This window comes from Hyaena hyaena, unplaced genomic scaffold (genome assembly GCF_003009895.1).
Source record: "Hyaena hyaena isolate Hyena2069 unplaced genomic scaffold, ASM300989v1 scaffold_76, whole genome shotgun sequence".
NCBI classification, from domain to species: Eukaryota; Metazoa; Chordata; class Mammalia; order Carnivora; family Hyaenidae; genus Hyaena; species Hyaena hyaena.
The window spans coordinates 1,356,688-1,380,673 of NW_024080709.1; the positions used below are offsets into that span (position 1 = coordinate 1,356,688).

The window sequence follows — 23,986 nt, forward strand, 5'->3', positions numbered from 1 at the left end:
TTTCTTTTTTTTTTTTTTAAGTTGTATTTATTTATTTTGAGAGGGATAGAGATAGCATGGGTGGGGTAGGGTGGGGGCGTGGGACAGAATCTCAAGCAGGCCTTGCACTGTAAGCTCGGAGCCTGATGCGGGGCTCAAACCCATGAGACCATGAGATCATGACCTGAGCCAGAACCAAGAGTGGGATGCTTCATCGACTGAGCCACCCAGGTGCCCCGAAAGGGCATTTTCAAGGGTAACTTTGACAAACGCAACTTTCACCTTTAGCCTCCCTGCACACGTACACACTGTTGGCAACTCCACCGCGCTGGTCGCTTGGCCCAAACTGAATGCAGAAAACACCTCGGCTTAAAGATAGGAAACCAGTTGTCCAGGAAGGCGAAGTGCTGGTAGTCCCTCATTCCAGCGGGACCTGCCCCAGCCCCAGAGTACACACTCGTCCCACTGGGCCACTCTGCGCATACGGCCTTATTAGAGTCTCTCCAACCATGAAGGATCACACGGTTTTCCTTTCCTTAAATAATCCAAACAGCAGTTAGTCAGGGCTTCCAGGGAACCAAGGACAGGCTCTGCCCGCGTTCTCTTTGGCAACAACAGCGCATGCCAGCTGCACTTGCCTTGAGTTGGAGAAAGAACATGCCCCGAACGCGAGGCTGCACTCGATTAGCTGCTCCTAGCATTTCACCCCTGCCCTGAGATGTTTGTGGGGAGAGAACGCGCAGGGGGAGCTCGGGGGCACCCATGACAGCCTTCCAGCCTGCCCTGAGGACTCCGCCACTGCTGTAACAAACACAGTGTGGCATGTGAGGCGGTGGGGATCCAAGAAGCCCTCTGTCAGCTCCCAGACGACCGCTCAGGGTGGAGTAGCAGATGAACTTGACCCTGCAGGCCAGCTTCTGTAGGTTTCGGGCCTCTGCCTGCGTTTTAGCATTTGCTGTCTCTTCTGTTCTCATTTGCATATCACCTAAAAGTAGAATCTGGACAGTTTGACTCCCAAATCAAGTCCTGAGGGTAATTGGTTCCTGAAACATGCTCTTTTACCTATAGTAGTCAGCATTACTTCGTTTGTGGTTTTTTGTTTGTTTTAATTTTTTAAAATTTATTTATTGTTTAATTTACCTCCAGCATGACTTCATTTGTGATTTGGGCCTATGGCCAGTTTCACTGAGCATGCTGTATATAGCAGCAGTCTGGTCATGTACATCCTTGCTGCTGACTTGCTTTTGACCTATGGCCTTAGAAGCAAGGCTGGCTTATCCTTCTCCAGGGGAGGAAGGCCTCTGACTGCTGCCCCAGTCTGGCACAGGGCACGGAGCACTGTCTGTGAGCTTGCCAAGAAAATGTACTTTGTGGAGCTTTGCCTCTGGGTCCCAGGGAAGTTGCTGTCGCACACTCCTGTCTTTCTTCATTACAACCATAACACAGTGCAATGCAAAGGCAGGGTGAGTACATTCAGCCACTACACAAACATACTGGGGTTGTCAGGCTTTAAATCCAGACGCCTTGTGCTAGAAGCCCTCGATGGGGACCTCAGAGGTATCATTTAAAGGACAGTAGCATTCTTCTAGGGAAAAGTAAATGCAGAGTACGTTTTAAAAGCCATGGATGCTACAGTATCGAGCATTCTGTGTTCTGTATCGATACATGATTTTCAGAAGCCGTTTTCCAGTTTCCCAATTTGTGTTGAGTATTTCAACATTGCAAGACACCCTTGGGTCACTGGGGATTTTAAGATAAAACCGTTACAGAATGTTCCAAAATACTTCAAAGTGTAATGATGTCATGAGACTTGCCATTCTGTTAATTATTTTCACGTAAACAGTTTTATTATTTATTTAAATAGGTTAGTTATTTTGTTCATTTGTTTTCTTGTTTTGTTCGTGTAAATGTTTTTGGTTTATTTATTTATTTATTCATTTATATTTATTTGAGAGAGAGAAAGAGCACAAGCAGGGATGAGAGGCAGAGGGAGAGAGAGAGAGAGAGAGAGAGAATCTTAAGCAGACTCAACACCCAGTGCAGAGGTGGATCTCAGGGTGCTGAGATCATGACCTGAGACAAAGTTAAGTCAGACACTCAACTGTCTGAGCCACCCAGGTGCCCCTAAATATGTTTACATGTGAGACTTGATTCCATTGTCTAACCAGTTGGATTTGGCATTGAATGTCAAATAGACAAAAAGATCTCTATTACTTTCCCCTTAGGATGTAGAAAACAAAATGAATATTTAGGACAGCTTAAGAGACATTAACAGCTCGAGGCAGGAAATCTTAACTTAAAATAAAATCTACCTTGGGGGCGCCTGGGTGGCTCAGTCAGTTAAGCATCTGACTTTGGCTCAGGTCATGGTCTCACGTTTTGTGAGTTCGAGCCCTGTGTCAGGCTCTGTGCTGACAGCTCAGAGTCTGGAGCCTGCTTCGGATCCTCTGACTCCCTCTCTCTCTGCCCCTCCCCTGCTCATGCTCTGTCTCTCAAAAAAAAAAAAAAAAAAAATTAAAAAAATTTTAAAAATCTACCTCATGGTGCTTGGGTGGCTCAGTTGCTTAAGTGTCTGACTCTTGGTTTCAGCTCAGGTCATGCTCTCCCGGCTTCATGGGTTCAAGCCCTGCATCAGGCTCTGTGCTGACAGTGCATTGCAGAGCCTGCTTGGGATCCTCTCTCTCCCTCCCTCTCCCTCTGTCTCTCTCTCTCTGTCCTTCCCCTACTTGTGTTGTCTCTGTCTCTCTCAAAATAAATAAATAAACAAAATTTAAAAACAAGCCCCCAAACCTTGCTTTCTCTCCTGCTGGCAGCGAGGCTCTCAAATGTTCAGGAGCAGTGACACACTTTTTCTCGGATTTTTGGGAGGCGCCGCCTTCTGGAAGCACTTACCACATGGGAAAAGCTGTCTTCCCTGGCTCTCCCCGCCCGCTTCCCCTCCTCGTCCCTCTGTCCCTGTCTTCCTCTCTCTCTTCCCTTCTCCCCCTCGCTCTCCTGTGCGTAGATGTGTTTGACTGGAGAGAAATGTCACTGAGTCACTTCAGCAGCTTTTGACAGCCTAACGTGCCCTTGTCAGATGCCACCCGTCGGGCCGGCCACCGTTTGTTGGCACCGGCAGCCTGCCGTCACAGGGACGCAGACTTACATAGGAAACAGAGGTGACCGGCCTCCCTCAGGTCGTGAAGTCCATGGAGAAGTGATTGGCAACATAAAAGGAAAAGCATGATGCAGGCCCCGAATGAATGTGTTACATGCCAAGGCGGGAGGGACTTTGAAATGGAAATAGTTCTCATTCAGTTCCGTGCTGCCCCTGTGGGGTGTTTGGTCGCCCTTCTGGTTTTAACGTGTCGCCTCTGGGTGGGAGCCGCGGGTGAAATAAATGAGTCGTTGGGCACATCTCAGCAAAGAGAGAGTAAAATTAATGTGGAAAATTAGACCTCACCCTGTAATTATTTCCCCTTTGGAGAAGCGTGTGACTCTTTTTGGATACTTCTCTCCTGAGGTCAAACATTGCCAGTTACGACAAAGGCATTTCATTGTCTCTCGAGGCAACCCGGATCTGAAGAGCAGATTTCGTTCCTTTCGTTATGAGCTGGTTCCCTCCCCACACAGGGTGGGCCCGGGGCCAGCCAGCAGGGCTCCCCGAAGGCGTGGAGGTGGCCAGCCTCCGTGTGGAGCGAGGCCGCGTTGGCATTTTTCCGAACCTTCCTGGTGGTGACAGATCTTCCACGGGGTGTCCCGGAGACGCCCAAGAGGCTAGTACATTTCAGAATGTTCTGCATCTGTAGGCGCACGGCAGAGGAGTAGAGAGAAGAGGAGAGGAGATGAAGGGCAGAGCTCGAGGGACGGTTCTCGTTCACAGGGTGCCACCGTGGTGCCTTCAGAGAGTGCCCAGCCGGGCCAGCCGGGCGGCGTGACAGGAAACGGTTAACGGGACCCACACGCAGGGCTGTGGGGGTTTCTGTGGAATCCTTCCCTTATAGGGAAAGGGTTTTGGTGGCCGATGCCCTCCCTCCCAGGGCTGATGACTCACCTTGCAGGTGAGCTAGCACGGCCCTGCCTGGCTGATAAGGGCCTGTCCCTCTTGTCTCTCCGGGGCTCTCCTTCCCTCCCGGTTTCACTCGGTTAATGAATAAGCAGAGTCGTGAGGTGTAAGTAAATTCCTCTGTCAAATGCAAACCACATCAAAACATCCAGCAGAGGCATTTAACGAGAGCGTAAATATCGCGGCGCGGCATCACCCCGTATCTGCTTGGCTTATAAACAAACAGACATTAAGCTTTTCACTCCTGAAACCCCCAAGTCTGAGAGTGTGGCTGCCCGGTCCATGCAGCTCGCCGCAGATTAGGCTCAGGGCACCGGAGGGAAGGTGGGCGCTTCCGCGCTCTCACGGTAGCACTAACATTGTGGCAGATTCAGTGCATCATAAACGGCTCGGCATGCTGCCAGGAATATCTTCTGGGTGCGTGTGGTGTCCGTTCCTCTCAGGCGCCTGTCCGAAGCATCCTGAGCGAGCCCTAGTCCAGATCACAGAACCCACTTCCCTCCTGACTGCGGACCCTGCCGCGCCCTGCAGCCAGCGTGCAGTTCAGTTACAGGCAGGCTCTGCTTGGTGAATAGTTGTGTCCAACAAGTCCTTTTGTTGATCACCCTTTGAGAACACAAAGCGCATTGTCGCACCAAAATGCCATTTTGAATGGTGGGTGTCAGTGAGCCGTGGCATGTTTCAGGCTTCAGATCGGGGCCCATTTGTGGGTCAGGAAATCATTGCTGGTTGACAGAACAGAAGACGTCAGAGTGGGTTGCGTGTAGTCAAGGTGGGTATTGTTCGGTGAGGCTGTTGCAGCTTAAAACTTAATGCACGCTCCTGCCTTTGGGGCCTTAAAGACTCTAATGCAGGGTCGTTGTGCCCGCGGTGACTTAAATCTGGCCATTTGCACTGTCTGACACTGTGACATCAGGCAAGCGACTTGTCTGAGGCTCCGTTCTGTCATATTCACAATAGGATACTTCTGCGGAGGTGGGATTAGAGATGAAAGAGCATGTGTTAAGATTAATATATTAAGATACTACAGAATAAAGGGTAACATATTGGGGGGGAGCTCATGGTGCACATTGTGCATGGTAACTGTTCCCTCAACCGTGATGATTTTTGACTTGTGTTCCTTAGTGATCTGTATGGACAGACCTTAAAGACTCTGTTAGAAAACAGTATAACTAAGGCCTGTACTATTTATATTTAGTCTTCCCTAGAGTAGAATTTATGTAGTGTTCTTGACGTTTAGGATCTGACGTTTCAAATCTGCTGTGTTGCAAAATCTGTGAGATATTTGATTTTACTTTAAATTATTCCTGTGTAGTTGAGACATCAATCTTGATTTTCCCCCGGGGAGCAGGAAGAACGGCGTAAATCACTTAGGTCTTTCAGCCGTCTGTCACCTTCACTAGCAAGCACGGGATTGCTTCCAAAGGCCTATTTTAAGTTGTGTGTTTGCCTTAAATAAAAGGGGGGGGGGCTTTCTCTCTCTTCATCTCCCTCCCCCTCAGAGTAACTCTCACTTCGAAACTTTGCTGGAAGTCAGTCCACTCCTGTGTGCCTCCATCGTGAAGTCCCTTCCTCCCGTCTGCGCGCCTCTACACCACTGCTGAGGAGCCAAGACCTTTGTTTGTTGGTTGGTTTGTTTGGCTAAGGTTTAGAGCAGCTGCCTTGTGGACGGCCGTGAGGGGTAGGTTAAAAGTCGTAGAAGCATGGCCTCAACGTCAGGGAGGTCTGTAAAAGCCCAGAATTTCCTGCCCAGCCTGTGGGGTTGTTTTGAAGAGAAGAAGCCGGGCACATTGGTGAGTCTGCACAGGAGGCTGCCGTCTCTGGCCGGGCCCTCAGCTCATCAGCGCCTGGCTCCGCGGCCTGGCCTCCCCGTCTCCCGATCCGCACCCCGGGGCCCTCAGGAAGACCCAGTCCCTCCACCTGGGAGACAGCCGACTGCCAGTGCAGCTTCCTCCTCCGGAGTCCTGAAGCTCTGTGCCACGCCTCCCTTCTCTCGGAAGCGATCCCACTGTGTGCCCTGGGCCCCATGTCCACTCCGGGGCCTGGCGCCGTGCCCTGACCCAGTGCCCGCCCGTCGACTTCTTCCCAACCACGTGGAAACCTGCTGAATCCCTTCCGTCTTTTCGGGAAACTCCCAGGATCCCAATTCGCTTTTGCTCCTGATGATTTTATTCCTTCTGCAAAGTCAAGTGCTCTGCATGTGTCACCCCGTGTCCGCCCTCACTGTCATCTATCGGCAGACTCCTCACGCCACTCAACCACTCTTGCACATGTCCCTGTGACCTGTGTGCTGTAAAGCCCCCAGACTCTCCTCTCCTCTTGCCTTGGTCACTCAGTCCCTGGTCTGTTCCTTCTGTGTGGACTCCCCAGGCCATGCTCTCTAGGTTAGTCCCCTCCCCCTCGGCCTGCGGCTTCCCGGGCCCCTGTGCCCGCTCTTCCCCACATGGATGATAAGGAAATGTTGGCGCTCCTTTGAGTTCTGTTATGACTTTCTTTTCTTAACTCTGGGCTGTCTCCATTCCTCTTCCTGTTCCTGCCCCTTCAGGGACAGTGGTCTTATAGAAACACATGTCAGATCGTGTCCCTTCCCCATGACTGAACACCCTGTGGTGCTCCCACTGTGTGCTGCGTGTCCTCAGGCCTTTGCACTGTGCCCCTCGCTCTAGCTTCACCGGGGGCTCCTCTCCGCCCTCTCCTCCTTCTCCGCCTTGATGGTCTTCTACTTCTTTGCTCCGGAATATGCTTCCTCGCTCAGAGATTGGTCCCTTCACGGTCCTTCTGCCCAGAACACAGTCCCCACCCCCGCTACTCTCCCAACCCTTCAAGTCTCAGGAAAGACCCCCATGTCTATTCCTTAGGGAACCGTCCTTGCATCCTGGGCCTGACCACCTCCGCATGGAGCCCCACGGTGCCTCTCCAATTCCAACCCTCCGCACACATGTGGCGCTGTGTGCACAGGCTCTCTCCGGGCGAACACAGGGCCTGTGTCCCTGACCCACCCTCACAGCCCCAGTTGCCGAGGCTTAGAAGATGGCGTGTTTGTTCCTGAATGAATGGATAGATGAATGAATGAACAAATGAGAATTTACTACATCAGTGTCTGTATTCATAAACAAATGGATGGGCGCAGAAGTGACCAAGTGAGAACTAAGTACATTTGTTTATAGAGCTGTTAGCATAGTTCTTATAGACAGTAGACACTCAGTAAATGGTAGCCTTATTTATTTCTCATTGACTTCTCAGCTAGGAACTATGAAAAGAAAAAGAACAAACGCACCACCAGGCTGGTTAATGGAAGCAGTGTTCCTTAGTGACCTCGCTCCTCCGATGCTATGGTGGCTGGCAAAGGCCTCGGGGGCCAGCCTCGGGGGCTTAGAGCCCAACTGGCAACCTCACCCTCACAGGCCACCTTTGGCCAGTTGGTATTTGTCCTCCCTCCCCTCCCCTCCCCTCCGGCCCCTCCTCCTGCGAACCCCCTCATGCCTGGATTCTTGCCTACCTGGTGTTTGCTACCAACCTGTTCCCTTCCTGTCCTCCTCTAGATTGTGGGCCTCTTCAGGGCGGAGAAGGTCCCATTCCTTCTGCCCCGCCCCAGCTCCGCGCATTCTCTGGCACCCGTGTTTGTTGAATGAATGATTGAGGCACATGTCTCTAAAGCTGACTATGGTGTTGTCAGCAGAGTTAGTGAAAATGACTGGACTTATTTTGGCCGCAGTACAGTTTTGAAAAATGGCACATGGGGCGCCTGGGTGGCTTAGTCGGTTAAGCGTCCGACTTTCGCTTGGGTCATGATCTCGCGGTTCGTGGGTTCGAGCCCCGCGTCGGGCTCTGTGCTGACTGCCAGCTCAGAGCCTGGAGCCTGTTTCAGTCTGTGACTCCCTCTCTCTCTGACCCTCCCCTGCTCACGCTATCTTTCTCTCTCTCTCCTAGAAATAAAAAAAAAAAAAAAAAAAATCTTTAAAAAAAAAAAAAAAGAAAAATGGCACTTAAGGACTTTTTGATTTTATTCTTGCCGAGTATGGTTGATACATTGGTCCCTCTGTTCCCTCTGTTTTCTGTTTTGTTTCCACGCTTTTGCATGGGAAAGGGTTTGCTAGATTGCATCCGTGTTCCAAATGACGGCGTATTCTGTGAGCTAGTGCAGACTCAGGGACGTCAGGCCGCACTCCCGTCGGGCACACCGAGGTGTGGGAGTTACAGCTCGCCCGGTCCGTGTCAGCTGCAGAGCACCTCATGTTGGCTGAGGCGCCGTTCTCTTAGTCCAAACCATTTTGTGATTTAACAGTAATAGCCTCCTTAATGAGGCACCTACTGTGTGCCAGGCCCTGTACTGAAAGCTTTGCACGCACTCTCTCCATGCTTCCTCTCTGCCTTAAGTGAGAAGCCCATCGGATGGATGAAGAAAAGAAGCCAGGGAGCAAGTTAAGATTTGCGCCAGATTTGAACCCAGGCCTCTGTGGCCTCAGAAAGTCTGGTTTTCCCACTTTGTTGCCTCCCTTTCTTTGCATAGGTTTTAAGTAAATGTCATTCCGTGTCCGTGTCAGCCTTTTCCCACTTGTAGAGCAGGCTTTCCTTGCCACTTCCTCAGCCTTAATTAGGGAGCTAGAGGTGAAGTGAGGCATGGGAGCGGTGGGCAGAATGCATGCCCGTCTCTCTTTAGTGGAGGGGGTGATGCGGAGAGAACACCGTCATGGGCACGGCCTGCAGGTGGCCGAGCCAGGGCCACACGCACTTCCTTCTCTCAGCCTTGTCACCGTGAGGAGCCCTGAGCGCTACTGAGCTCTCCACCTCACACCTCTGCAGCATGGTCCCCAGCCGCCTGCTCTTACCCAGTGCCTCTGTGGGCCCACCACTCCCTGGGAGGCCTCGGGGAAGCAGGGATGACAGAATCACGCCCCCTCTGCCTCTTCTTTCAGTATTTCTGTGCGTCCTCTTTCATGGGCCTACAGTGCTTTCGTTTGCCCTCTTGTACTTTTTTAAATTATTATTTTGTTAATGTAATTTATCATCAGGTTAGCTAACATACAGTGTACACGGTGTGCTCTTGGTTTTAGGGATAGATTCATCGCTTCTATGCAACACCCAGTACTCTTCCCAGCAAGTGCCCTCCTCAGTGCCCATCACCCATTTCCCCTCCCCCTACCCACCCATGAGCCCTCAGTTTGCTTAGTATTTAAGAATCTCTTATGGTTTGCCTCCCTCCCTCTCTGTAACTATTTTTCCCCCTTCCCTTCCCCCATGGTCCTCTGTTAAGTTTCTCCAGTTTCACACACAAGTAGTGAAAACATGTGGTATCTGTCTTTCTCTGACTTATTTCACTTAGCATAACACCCTCCAGTTCCATCCATGTTGCTGCAAATGGCAGGATTTCATTCTTTCTCATCGCCAAGTAGTGTTCCGTTGTATAGATAAACCACATCTTCTTTATCCGTTCATCAGTTGATGGACATTTGGGTTCTTTCCATATTTTGGTTACTATTGAAAGTACTGCTGTGAACATCAGGGTCCATGTGCCCCTTTGCATCAGCACCTCTGAATCCCATGGGTAAATTCCTAGTAGTGCTATGGCCGAGTCATAGGGGAGTTCTAGTGTTAATTTTTTGAGGGACCTCCATACTGTTCTCCAGAGCAGCTGCACCAGTTTGCATTCCCACCAACAATGTAGGAGGGTGCCCATTTCTCTACATCCTCACCAGCATCTGTTGTTAACTGAGTTGTTGATTTTAGCCACTCTGACCAGTGTGAGGTAGCATCTCAGTGTGGTTTTGATCTGCATTTCCTTGACAATGAGCGATGTTGAGCATCTTTTCATGTGTCTGTTGGCCATCTGGACGTCTTCTTTGGAGAAGTGTCTGTTCATGTCTTTTGCCCATTTTTTTCACTGGATTATTTGTTTTTAGGGTGTTGAGTTTGGTGAATTCTTTATAGATTTTGGATACTAGCCCTTTATCTGATATGTCATTTGCAAATATCTTTATCATTTCTGTTGGTTGCCTTTTGGTTTTGTTGATTGTTTCCTTTGTTGTGCAGAAGCTTTTTATCTTGATGAGGTCCCAGTAGTTCATATTTGCTTTTAATTCCTTTTGAATTTGCCTTTGGAGACATGTTGAGCAAGAAATTGCTGTGTCTGAGGTCAAAGAGGTTACTGCCTGTTTTCTCCTCTAGGGTTTTGATGGTTTCCTGTCTCACATTTAGGTCTTTCATCCATATTGAGTTTATTTTTATGTGTGATGTAAGAAAGTGGTTTAGTTTCATTCTTCTGCATATTGCTGTCCAGGTCTCCCAGCACCATTTGCTAAAGAGATAGTCTTTGTTCCATTGGATACCCTTTCCTGCCTTGTCAAAGATTAATTGGCTGTACATTTGTGGGTCCAATTCTGGGTTCTCTATTCTATTCCATTGATCTTTGTGTCTGTTTTTGTGCCATTACCATACTTCCATGGTGATTACAGCTTTATAGTAGAGGCTAAAGTCTGGGATTGTGATGCCTCCCATTTTGATTTTCTTCTTCAATATTACTTTGACCATTCGGGGTCTCAGTTTTATAGCCTTAGTGCTTTGAAAAAATAATTTGCCCCAGTCGCCAGAGCATGCAACTCTTGATCTCAGGTCATGAGTTCGAGCCCCATATTATGTGTAGAGATTCCTTTAAAAAATAAAGTCCTTGAGAGATAATTACCATCTGTTGGAGAAGTGCCCACTGCATGGAAGGAAGAACAAGGATCCAGGAATAATGGGTCTTGAGTCCTCACCTGGTGACTAAGGCTTCCCCAGTCTCCGCTGTCAGTGCTGTTTGTGCCTTTCTTTCCCACCATCGCTGAGGCTCAGTTGGGGTGACGTGCACTGATTGTTGCTGCCCTGGGAAGCCCGTCTTGAGAGCCAGAGCCAGCGCCTCGCTTGCCATCCAGGGCTCTCATGCACCAGATCAGGCTTCAGCTCGGACTTCTTGACTGAAGAGGCTCTGCTTTTTCCCTCTTGGATAGACACAGGCTGCCAACAATTATGGAAGCTGTGCTTCTCTCCCCCTTTCCTGCCACAGTCTTAGATTCACTGCTGGCGAAAAACCACGGTGGAACCCAGGTGCTACAAGCATGGCTAAGGCACAGGCCCTGCTCTCAGAGAGCCCCAGGGCCTGTCGGGTAAGAGCGCGGAAAGATCCAGCATCATGGCTGGCACCAGGCTGCGTAAGGCTGCTTCTGACGGCCTGGACTGGTACTTTCTCAGGAAGACTTGAGAAGGGCCTGGCTCTGGAGGGGAAGCAAGGACCGCAGAGGGCACCGTTGTCCAGGCTGGCCGGCTGGCCGCCGTGACCTTTTCGGACAGCAGCACACCACTGTTCGGTCCCCCGTTCCCACACGGGCCTCGGCTCCGCCTGCTCTCTCCAATCACTGGAGGGGATGTCCACTCGCAAACACAGGAAGATGTGCAGACTGACCGTTAGGGTCAAGTGGTGGTGTTTTGTTTTGTTTTGAACTCCTTTCTCTAAAGATTTTAAAGTTTGTGTTCCAGTAGAATCCAAGAGAGGAGCTGCCATTCTCTATCTGGTAAAAGGGAAGAAGTGGTTGATCTGTTATAAACCCAGCCCAATCAGAATCATATGGAACATGAGAAAACTCGTGTTTACCACGTTCATATTTAGGTAAACAAACAAACACAAAACAGCATTTGGCACCACCCTGGTGCAGGGTCACAACCCAAAATGACAGCACCGTGGTGCTGGCCCCTGCACTGCGGTCGTGGGAGGAGGAAGGAGAGGCCGCCTTCCAGCATCCGAAGTGGGCGGGCTGGAGCGTTGCGGCGCAGGCTTTGTGTCTGCAGAGCCGGCAGAGGCCACCCTTCTGGCAGGCGAACGGACCAGCTAATCAGGCTTCTGTATCAGGTACACAGAAGTGTTGTGGAGAGACGGACAGACTCTGATTCTCTCGAAAGATGGAGGTAGATCCCTGCGTTAACCCTGAATGACCCCATCTGGGACCCTTGCACTGCACATGGGGTTATGAAAAGAATGTAGGCTTTGGTTTGGATCCTAGCCCAAACACTTGTCATCTCCGGGTCCTTGGGCTAGTCCCTTGGTCTGAGCCTCACTTTCTTTACCTAGATAGTGAAGATAATGCTCACAGGATTCCCCGTGCCTCGTAGAGGGAGCAGCCAATAAATTTCTCCTTCCTGGAGCCATTGAAGAATGAAGCGTGAGACATTGAGAATTAGTGTCCGCTGCAGATGGCCGTTGCAGACACCGCACACAGGGATGATTTATATCTTGCTGACCTCAGCCATCAGGTGGCTGGGTGGCACTGATGTGCCTGGCTTCCTGAGGAAGGTTCGAGATGTGGCAGTGCTCGCTTGCTGACACCACACACACCAGATTCAGCGGCACTACCACGTCACTGGGGACATTGAACCTGGAGAGACCCTTAGGTGGTCTTTGAGACACTTTCTGACTTAGACCATCTGTCCTGGAAATGGCCCATAGTACTTGAACAGGGTAAACCACAGAAAACCTGAAGAATGTGTTTGTCTAAGATGTAATGAACATCTGTGAAACTGCCACTCAACCAGGGGACTAAACTCCTGCTAATAAATTACATCTTTCTCTTGTCCCTCCTGGTCCCATCCTCCTGGTTCCCTGCCAGGGGCAACTGCCCTCTTCAAAGTTGTGTTCATCATTTTCTTGCCTTTTTGTTCTCTCTCTGGCCATCACTGTCTTTGTAGAGACAAAGACATACATACACATACAAGCATGCACACACATACACACACTCTCACACACACACACACACACACACACACCTACTTCCTGGATATGTTTTTTTCATTTGATTTTTATTTTAGAACACAGTAAAAAGGGTGTCATTCTGCAAATGGACTTCTGGGACTTGCATTTCTCATTCACCATCACATCCCTAAGATCCATCCATTTTATTTATATGTTGCTGTAGTTCATTTGTGTTTCCTGATACACAGTATTGCATTGTGGGAATACACCACAGTTTTTCCATTCACCTGCTGATGGACATTTGGATTACACCTCCTTCCCTTCTTTCCTACCTGTCTTCCTTCCTCCCTCCCTCCCTCCCTTCCTTCTTTCTCTCCCTGCCCCCCAGCTGTTACAAACAGTGCGGGGGTCCTTGGGCTAGTCCCTTGGTCTGAGCCTCAGACGTTTTTTTCTTTATTTTTTTATTTTATTTATATTTATTTATTATTATATTATATTTATTATATTTATTTATTTATTTTTGTTTTTACCTCATAATACTCATGTAGTAATTTATATTTAGGAGTGGAATTGTTGATTGTAGGGTGCGTGCATGGTCCACTTCAAATGACAACGCGAAATTGTTTTCCATAGCGCTGGTACCAGTAGAGATCCCATTGCTCCACATCTTCCTTGTCATTGCTCTGAGCAGTCTTTTCAATTTTTGCCAACAAAATAGGCACAAAATGTGCCTTATTGTGCTCATAATTGGCCTTTGCCTAGGCGTGAGCATCTCTTTATACGACTGTGGGCCTTCTGTGCTTCCTTTTTTGTGAAATGACTGTGTGTACTTTTCATGTCTTTTGCCCATTTTTGTGTTGGGTGTTTTCTTCCGGATTTGTAGGTATTTTTATATATTCTCGTGCTACACCTTCACCAGTTCCACATGTTACCAACATCTTCTCCCAGTTTGTGGATTGTCTTTGCTCTCTAAAGTGTCTACTGATGAACAGATTTTTATTTAATGTAGTTCTAGTCATTGACCTATTTTAATGCTTAGCGTTATTTGTATCTTCATAGATTCTTTCCTACTTCAAGCTCAGAAAGATATGCACTTATATTTTCTTTTCAAGTTTTCAAAGTTTGCTTTTGACATTTCAGTTTTTCATCCATCTGGAGTTGATTTTTCAGCGTGGTGTGACTAAGAATCCAATTTCATTTTTTTTCCTATGGATAAACAATTTTTCCAGCTTTTCCTTTCCCACATTCTCTGTCATGCTGTCTCTGTCAAAAATCAAAGTTTCACAGATGCATAAACCTTGTTCTAGGCTCTTTTGTACCATTGGTCAGTTTGTTTATCTCTGTACCATTAATACACCATCTTAATTACTTTGGCTTTACAGGAAGCTTTTATAGCTAAGGCAAACCCCCCTTCCTTATTCTTCTTCAGAAATGTCTGGGCCATTGTTGGCCCATTTGCTCTTCTATTTAACTTTTGGAATCAATCTTTCCAATTCCACAGAATAATTGGGATATAATTTTTGTAGAGTAAAAATATCCTCTTTGTTGTGCAGCTCTGTGTTTTAGCAGATGCGGACAGTCATGTAACCACTACTACAATCCAGATATAGGTCTGTTCCATCACCCCCAAAATTCCCTTATCCCCTTTGTACTTGACCTCCTCCCCCAGTCCCTGGCTAACCCCATTTTATTTTCTGTTGAGATTTTTTTAACTTCATTTTTTAATGTTTTCAGTGTTTTATTAAAGTGTAGGATGTCTTTTTATTGGAGTTACATTAAATCTACAGATCAATTTAGGAAGGGATCTATATCTTAAGTCATCTTGTCCATAATCATAACGTATCCATCAACTTAGTTGGAGAGGCTTTGCCTGACAGTAATGGAAAGTTCTTAATTTTTAGGAAAAAATTTAAACATTCTTTAAAACCCCTAGTAAAGGAAACATTTTAGAAGACAACTGTCAGTCTGAGTAGTCACATAAACACATAACAAATGTATGGTGGACACATGGCAGTATCACATTAAAAAAATCACGTTTTGGTTCCAAACCAGCTTTGTCGCTTACCTACAAGACCTTAGACCAGCAGCCTGGCTTCCCTGATGTCGGCCTAGGCCCCTGGGTGGTGATCAGAGCATCCCTTCCCTGCGGGGTGCTGGTGAAGGTGAAATGCTGTAATGCGTGCAGTGTCAGGAGATGAGCGGATCTGGCCCCGGGAAGCTGTGGTGGGTGAGGTGGGGTGGGGGGAAGCCCATGGGTGGGGGGCTGCCCTGGCTCACCTACAAGGAGGCGGGGACAGCCGTGGGCATGCACGCTTCCCCAGAGGCTCTAATCAAGTGGCACGACCAAAAGGTGGCCTTGAATAATTTCCCTGACAAATTTGGAAAAGGTTAGTATTACCGAGCAGCGCGCTGCATGCTGCTTCTGACAGGCGGGCTGGAACCACTGGAGGACACAGCTGACAGCCAATTCATTTTGCTGATTCATCCATTCGGGGAGGGGTGGCCGCGAGCCAGCGCTTGGCTTCCAGATGAAAGGCCCAGAGCTCCGAGCGGCTGGGACGTGAAGGAATGCTGGTAAATGACTGCCATGTGAAGGCCAGCGGTGAAAAGTGGCTTGTTATTTGTTTCCCCTTTTAAGTGATCCTAATTCCACATGTGCTCGGATAAATTCCCCACCGTGATCGGGGAGTTGTTTGTAACATTTGTCCACGGGGCTGCAGGCTGAGTTATTGGAAATGGCCGGATACTGTTAAATAGATCATCTTAGCTCCTTTATGACCTTATCATCGCCTTTGCTTTCATGGGGAATATTGACTCCAGCCTCCTCTTTTACTTGGGAGTCCAAATGAAACTCGAGAGAGGGATTATTGCAGATGTCATCCCTTTGGGGCATGCTTGCAAAATAAACCTGCTGGAAGAAGGAATGGAACTTAAGAGAAGGAAATCCAGGAGCCGCTCGTTTGCCAACAGTTGGGACTGAATAATGATGATAGAATCTGTGGGTTCTCATTATGGATCACGCTGGAGACTCAACCTGTGTTAGTAAGGTGGTCTTCCGCTTCCAGTGAAATCCCCTCCCCATGATATTTGCATGTGACAGGGTAAAGCTTAAGAGAGTCGAAATCGTGTCTCGTTCTACCAGATATCTGAAACGGTCCCTGGGACAGCAATCGGTGGCCGGATGGGAATCCTGGGCGGTTAATGTTCATGGGATGTATAAATGGTTGGGTGGTTAAATGAGCAGAAGAAGTCCAAAACGCGGTCCACTGAAAGCAGCAGAGATAGCTGTCCCAAGAAATAAGATTTTCAAGAAAGGATCCTCTTTCTGTGGTTCTGTGCTCGGAGTGACTTTGGCCCGTACTGTGTCTCCAGAACTGGATGCTTTTTCTGTTTATCTCCTCGCGAGTGAGTCAGGGCACGCTGCCCTGAGCTCACATCTCAGCAACTCGCTCTCCTTCTTTGGGAGACTTGATGTAATAGGGAAGTTCTGTAATACTCGGGGAGCGCCTCCCCCCCCTTTTTCCTCTTTAGCTCCAGATTGGATATTTGAAGTTACAGCAAACTTCTTAGTAAAAATCTGTGGTTTTTTGTTTTTTTTTAAAGAGTGGAGTTTTGTTTTTTTCTTTCTTGTTTCGTTGTTGTTGTTATGTTTTGCTCCTTAGATGGCTAAACATTTAGGGCACGACATTCTGTAAAACACTGTTGTGCTTAGAAGTTTTACGCAAATCTGGCCCACTGAGGGCGAAGATGAAAAGTGTTAGGTGTCAGATAACGTGGAGCATCTACCTCTCATACAGTTGTCTTTCCCTGTGATTTAAGGTGCCCGATGTACTGGAGTCCCTTACCTGGTTCTGATGCGCTTACGGGCCGTGCGTGCTGGTCACTGCCGTGCATTCATTCACGTGGTATTTAGTGAAGAAAACTCAGGACTTTGCCAAGAGTGGGGACACAGACCCTCTTCTAGACATTATGGTGCTTTTACAGCTGCCCAGGTAGCAAGGCCGCCGCTACCGGCCCCTGCCGGGATGGCCCGGCTCTCGCTGTCTCACCGCCAGCGTGGGTGGTCACTGTTGGCGGTGACCATGTGCAAGGACAGTCTCTGCTCAAGCTGCAGAAGCCAGAACCAGCAAAATGGCCACCCATCCTCCAATAGGTCTTCCTGGGTCCTCAGTCCCACGCTGTCGGCGCCTCTGTCCACTGGCCTCTGAAGAGTAGGCAGCAGACTCTAGGGAAACTGATGTGGCCTTAGCGAAATGTCAACACCAAGGAGGGTAGTATAAGCTGCAGCTTTCAAGTGCTCCTGCCGGCCAGAGGCACATTACGGAGAATTAGCAGTCTTTAGAAGTGGAAGGTGGAGAGGCATGCTTGTGGGGATATCTTGAATTTGTGGAGCTCAAAGTGATGTGCAGAGTGACAAGAAAGGCCCTGGCCTTCGGGTCCAGGCAGCCCGGTGTTGGTTCCCAGCACTGCCACCAACCCACTGTGTGGCCTGCAGCAGCCGCCCAACGTCTGTGCCTCCCTTGGGAATGTGTTTTGCGGTTAGACGTCACGAATGGAAAGCAGCGGGCACAGGCAAAGGGTAGACCTTCCCTATAGGACACTGTGGTCGACTCTGCTATTGATATTGCTTTCATCTTCATTTTTATTTTTAAGAAGGAAGGGTTTACAGTTTTCCCTTAGTGTGTTTTCCTCCCATTTTCTTACTCTGAAAATGAGTCATTTTCAAGCCAGTAATGTTGCCTGCAAATATGCTTTACTCACCTCATTATGGTCCTTTATAGTTTACAGAGCACTTGCACGCCGTCAGGAAGACTGGGGTGCGATGGCTTTCTTTTCTCCCGATGGGAAAACAGAGTTAGGGAGCCAGTGGGACATTCCCAAGGCCACCTGGCTTCTAGATGGCAGAGCTGGGGTCAGAACTCAGACCCGAATCTCTGGTTTCTTTGACTTCCTCAGGCCACCTTTCAAAAGTGACATCTCCGAGGGCGAGGCCAGACTTTTTTAGACAGATTTTTTTTCTTTTCCTTGTAGCTGTCAATACCAGCAAATATGCAGAAAGCTATCGGATCCAAACCTACGCTGACTACGTGGGGAAAAAACAAGAGGAAAAGCAGATCAAGAGAAAGTGGACAGAAGATAGCTGGAAGGAGGTGGAGAGAAAGCGATTAAACACGCAGTGCATACCCTACACTCTGCAGAATCACTATCAACACACCAATAGGTAAGAGTTCTCGGCGCTCGATTTAAAAGGGCTGAGTCAGGGGCGCCTGGGTGGCTTAGTCGGTTAAGCGTCCGACTTTCGCTTAGGTCACGATCTCGCGGTTCGTGGGTTTGAGCCCCGCGTCGGGCTCTGTGCTGACTGCCAGCTCAGAGCCTGGAGCCTGTTTCAGAGTCTGTGTCTCCCTCTCTCTCTGACCCTCTCCTGTTCACGCTGTCTCTCTCTATCCTAGAAATAAAAAAAATAAAAAAAAAAAATATAAAAAAAAAAAAAATAAAAAAAATAAAAGGGCTGAGTCGTTCTAGCAATGGCTTCTCTTGCTGCTTCTCACAGGACTGGAAGTCACAAGGCTGACTTTTGAGAAAGACTATTTTCTAACTCTCCACCTCATAGCAGAAGTTATTGCCACCTTCATTCCTTCTGCGCCACGTAGGCCACAGTTCCTGCATGTAACACTCCCACAGCCCCGTTGAGGCAGACAGGATACATGTTCCTCCCATTTCGGGGTGCGGCAGCCGGCTCTGTGACCTGCGCACCAGTTCAGTGAGGACCAGGATCAGATCTGAACCCTTGTATTTCCATTCATCCCTCCATCCTCTCTGCCCCCGTCCACCGTCATGCCCCTGCCTGAGCGTCTGACCTCCGTGCAGATCCTCAGGAGACACTGAACCGCATGCCCGCTGTAGAAAGAGACCCTGACTTACTTCCCCTCATGACCTACAACCCTTCCTTCAGAAGGTATATATTGTCACATGTTGTGTCTTAGTGGAACAGCAAACTATAGGTATAGAAACTCGGGGCAGGGGGAGTTCATTACAGAAAATGATAAAGATTAGAAAAGTGTGAACTTAACAGAAGAAAACGTGAGTCATAATCCCATGACCCAGAAGCAGTCACTGTTAATATTTTGGATTGCCCTCCATGCTTTCTTTTTTTTTTTAAGAGAGAACATGCATGAGCAAGGGGGAGGGGCAGAGAAAGAAGGAGAGAGAGAGAGAATATGAGTGAATCTTAAGTAGACTCCATGCTCAGTGTGAAGCCAAAGCCAGGCTCAGTCCCACAACATTGGAATCATGACCTGAGCTGAAATTAAGAGCCAGATGCTGAACCGACTGAGCCACCCAGGCACCTTGACCCCTCCATGCTTTTTAAGCGGTTTTTCAGAGATTTAAAAAATTGGGACATAATTAATATACAATAAAGTGCACAGGTCTAAAATGGTTAGTACAGAGGTTTTTTTGTGTTTTTGTTTGTTTGTTTAGTTTGTTTATTTCCTTTTGAGAGAGACTGGGAGTGCAAGCTGGGGTATGACAGAGAGAGGGAGAGAGGGAAAATCTCAAGTAGGCTCCATGCTGTCAGCGCAGAGCGTGACCCGGAGCTCGGTCCCACGAACTGTGAGATCATGACCTGAGTCAAAACTGAGAGTCGGATGTTTGACCTACTCAGCCACCTAGGCGCCCCATTCTTTTTTTCTTTTTTTAACACTTAATACTTTAAAAAGAATAAGGGGCTAAAATATGGTAAAAAATGGCATAAGTATACACACAAAAATTCAGGCCTTCCTAGTTAAAAGTACAGTTAGGATTGTGGGAGCCCTTATGGTCGAGAGGAAGGACCGCTGCAGCTGTGTGCCTCGCGCCCCTCAGCTTTAGCGAGGGGACTCTGAGACCCCGGGAGCCAGAGCGCTGTCACCACAGCCGGGCTTCTCCCGGCACCGTTAACGGCACTGATAGAAACGGACATCAGTTTCTCCACCTGCTTGTGTTGCTGAGGTGGCACGTGCTTCTTTTCTTTCCTCTGATAGAGTCCGTGTCCAGAATATTCAAGGACTTTATGATTGATAACTGGACAGAACTAGGGCTTAGGTTCTGGGAAACTGGGCCGGGCATAAATTTGCTTTATTTAGGAGAGATTTGGTTGTGCGGCGTGAAATATGAATAAATAAATGCAGGTTAGCACAGAGAATGCTTAAACATTTAAAATCTCCCTAATAGGTATTTAGTCCCCGTAAATAAACACTGATGCTCAAAATATTCCTGAAAGGCAGGTGCTGTTACCATTCTCTCTTTATCAAGAAGTTCTGTAATTAAAGAAAATGGTTTTCCAAAGCCACTTTGTCCTCAAAGCAACTTTGTCCTCAGAGCAACTTTGCCTTTAAGAGATCTGGGTCGGTCTTGTCTACGGATTATTTGCAATTTGGTGTTTTTCACCTGTTGGGAAAAACCCTTTGGCTCGTCTCTTCTTTCTAGTCTTTTCTGTCTGCGAGACTCCATTGCAGCCTTCCTTGCTAACCTAGCAGCTCCTGGGAATTGGTGCTTCTGTACAAAATGCTGAAACGTGCATCAGAGTTACGGTTTTCAGATTCCACGTAATTGTCGTCAGAAGTTAGCACTCTCTCCAAGTAACTGAGTGAGCTTATTACATTAGGGAAAGTGGGGGTGCCCTTTGGAGACCAAGAATCCTGATTAAGCTGACTGTATTCCAGGACCCATGGCTTTGTCAGACTGCTTGCACATTTATTTATAAACATGGGGCAAGCGTTTTCTCTGCTGCTATGGAAAAATGCCGGGGGGACACCAGGAGCCATGGGGAGGCGAGAGGGCTGACGCCCCAGGCAGGTGGCAGATGAGGGTTCTGGTTCAGGCTCTGCTGGTCCCTTGGAGATGACTTTGTTTACCCTTCCCTTCACTAAATACCCATCCAGAGCCCAGCATCTGCCTCTGTTGTCTCACCTTAAATGCAGCATTTTGTTGGGAAAAACGCTAAAGTCCGTTCTGGTGCTTAGACCCCAGGTGTATTTACGCCTTCCCCAGGGTAGAGCGCGAGGAAGACCTGGGCATGCGCCCCAGAGACCCTTGGTTCTCTCCCCGGATAGCAAGTAGTGTCTTCTCAGCCTACGAATGAGCGTGCTGAAAATGCCTGCAGCTGGAGAATTTGTAGGTAAGGAGCATATAATAACAATCAGATTGGGTAAACCAATGTCACAAGCAAACCCGTGGATGCCTTTTACTACAACAAACCCGGAAACGACATTGCACCAAATGCCAAAAAGATTCTTGACCGTTTCGGTGGGCACTGCCTCTTAAACTGGCCCCTGCCGCCTGTACCTGCTCTAGAATTTCTCAGAATCTGCTTCTCGCCGTGATTCAGGGTGATCAGAAACCACCAGACTGTGTCAGAACAAACTGGGACTCGGTGTTTTTTGTTCTCTGTGCCTTGGTTCTTTGTTGACACATTCATTGCTTTCCTGCTTCTGTGACTTAGAGGGCCCCGGCCCTCAGGCCCCCGCACCTCTCCCATGGTCTCAGAACGGTGCCACCCATTTTCCCCTGGGGGCAGCTCACTCTTAGGGACTGGGGAGTGCGTTTGCCCCCTGTTGACCATCTCTTGTTTCTTTTTTCTTGCCCTGGCTCCATTGGTCCACTGCAGAGATCTTCATTCAGCTTCTCCTTCTTATTTTTATTTTAATTAAAAAAAAAAAAAGGAAGTTGGGACGCCTGGGCGGCTTAGTTGGTTAAGCATCCAACTCCAGCTCAGGTCATGATCTCATGGTTTGTAGGTTTGAGGCCCACATCAGGCTGCGTACTGACAGCTCAGAGCCTGGAGCCTGCTTTGGATTCTGTGTCTCCCTGTCTCTCTGCCCCTCTCCCTTTTGTGCTCGGTCTATCAAAAAAATAAACACTAAAAAAAATGGGACTATAGTTGCCATACAATATTAGTTCCAGGTGTCCACCACAGTGATTCGGTACATTGCTGTATACATGACTCCGTGCCATCCTGGTAAGTGTAGTCATCGTGTTACTACAGTGTTATCGTCTGTATTCCCTTTGCTGTACCTTACACCCCTGTGACTGGTTTGTAACTAGAAGATTGCACCCCTTAATCCCCTTCCCCTGTCCGGCTCATCCCCCCACCCCCGCCCCTCTCTGGCCACCTCCAGGTCCTCCCATTCAGCTTTAACTGCTGCTGCTTCTCCTGGAGGAGATCCTGTTTCCGTCTTGTTTGCTTCTGGGTTCCGTAGTTGAGGAACAGATGTGACATCCGTGTCTTTATCTTTTTTTTTTTTTAATGTTTTATTTATTTCTAGGAGAGAGAGAGAGAGACAGCGTGAGCAGGGGAGGGTCAGAGAGAGAGGGAGTCACAGACTGAAACAGGCTACAGGCTCTGAGCTGGCAGTCAGCACAGAGCCCGACGCGGGGCCCGAACCCACGAACCGCAAGATCATGACCTAAGCGAAAGTCGGACGCTTAACTGACTAAGCCACCCAGACGCCCCCATCCGTGTCTTTATCTTAACCAAATGACATTTCTCCAGTTTGCATATTCCCTTGGATAGACCTCTCACTTCCTGACGGGCCTCCTGAAGTTATCTAGGCTAGCCACCTCGACTCCTTCCTGTGTTTCGGAAGAGGAAATGCTGGCAATTCAGTGTCGATCTTGTGGGTTGGGTATATATTAGCGGGGAAGATGTTTCCCATGACACTTTTTAAACCATTGAAATGATAAACGCTCATAATTTTTAAAAATTTGCCTACTACAGGAGAATATAAAATGGAAGAGGGGAGAATCATTGTTCTTCCCTCCCCAGCTCTACTTCCCAGTGCCGCCTCCTGTTCCACTTTCTTTCCTTTTTTTAAAGCTTATTTATTTTGAGAGAGAGAGAGAAGGAGGGAGAGAAAGAGAATCCCAAGCAGGCTCTGTACTTTCAGCGCTGAGCCTGATCCAGGGGTTAAATCACAAACTGCACGATCATGACCTGAGCCGAGATCAAGGTTGGATGCTTAACCGACAGCCGCCCAGGTGCTCCTGGTCCATTTTCTTTCAGTGGTTTCTGCTCTACCGCTATTTCTCGTCTTACCAACTTTGACCAACATACCTTGGTTGGTTCTATAAAAGATTACAAATCTAGCGAATGTATGTTTCCTCCCATCTCTCTCTGTTTCTCTTGTCACCACAGTTAGTTATATTATTTATACTGTTTCCTACTTTTTTGTATCTGTACTTTTGTGCTTTTTTGAGAAGTGGATTTTAAGAGATGGCAGCAGGTACACATCCTGTTTATGTTGTCAGTATGTGAACGCCGTTCTCTGAAGGAATAATGTTGCATTGGGGCCCACTGGGAAGAAAGTGTAATCCTGTGTCATTAAAACTTTGCTGCCCAACCAAGAATCTTCCAGATATCCCAGCCTTTTTTGTGTAGATCTTTTGGAGGGAAGTGATTTTCTTTTGCTTGAGTGATTTTGATTTCTTTCTTTCTTTTTTTTTTTTTTGCACGTATAGTGTGTGGTTAGTAAACGCAATAAAAATGTGTGTTTCATCTTCATAATTGATAATGTTGCTAGATAGGGAATTCTAGATCACAAAATGTTATCCTCTCAGAACTTAGAATATTTTTTAAGCGTTTGTTTATTTTTGAGAGAGAGAGACAGAGAAAGAGTGAGAGAAAGAGATAGAGCACAAGGAGTGGAGGGGCAGAGAGAGAGGGAGACACAGAATCTGAAGCAGGCTCCAGGCTCTGAGCTGTCAGCACAGAGCCCAACGCGGGGCTCAAACTCACAAGTGTGATCTCAGTGTGAGATCACAACCTGTGCTGAGTCGGACACCCATCCAGCTGAGCCGCCAGGCACCCCGTTGTCCCAGAACTTTAACCCCCTTGCTCTTCCCACTGTAATCAGTAATCTGTGGTCCTGTTTTCTTCCAGGCAGGTGCAGCGTTTTCTGTACCTTTATATCTCTCGCATCTGCCCTAGGGTCTGACCCAGAATTATGTTCTCAGATGCTTTGTGAATTAATGGATGAGTAAGTACTGGAGTGTCAGTTTCCCCGTGCAGGCTCCGGGCTAGGTCATGTTTTAGCTCTCTTGATGCTCACAGAAGCATTGTGAGGAAGGTGAGGTTTGTCCCCGTCTCCCAGAGGCTCAGGGCAATGAAACAGCTCTTTGCAAAGATGTGCGTTTGATACCAGGATTGTCTACAGAGCCCTGTTCTTTCCACCATGGCCCTCCCTGCCCCCCTGTATTTTCCCAGGTCT

At 48.2% G+C, this 23,986-nt stretch overlaps 1 protein-coding gene across 2 annotated transcripts in view; it reads left to right on the plus strand.

Moving 5' to 3' along the window:
- PARN (poly(A)-specific ribonuclease) overlaps positions 1 to 23,986 on the plus strand; it is a 153,900-nt gene that overhangs the window by 98,537 nt on the left and 31,377 nt on the right. For both annotated transcript variants that reach the window (XM_039233601.1, XM_039233602.1), the window contains exon 22: positions 17,772 to 17,961. In XM_039233601.1, coding sequence (XP_039089532.1) covers positions 17,772 to 17,961 — 190 coding nt within the window. The remainder of the gene's footprint in view (positions 1 to 17,771; positions 17,962 to 23,986) is intronic.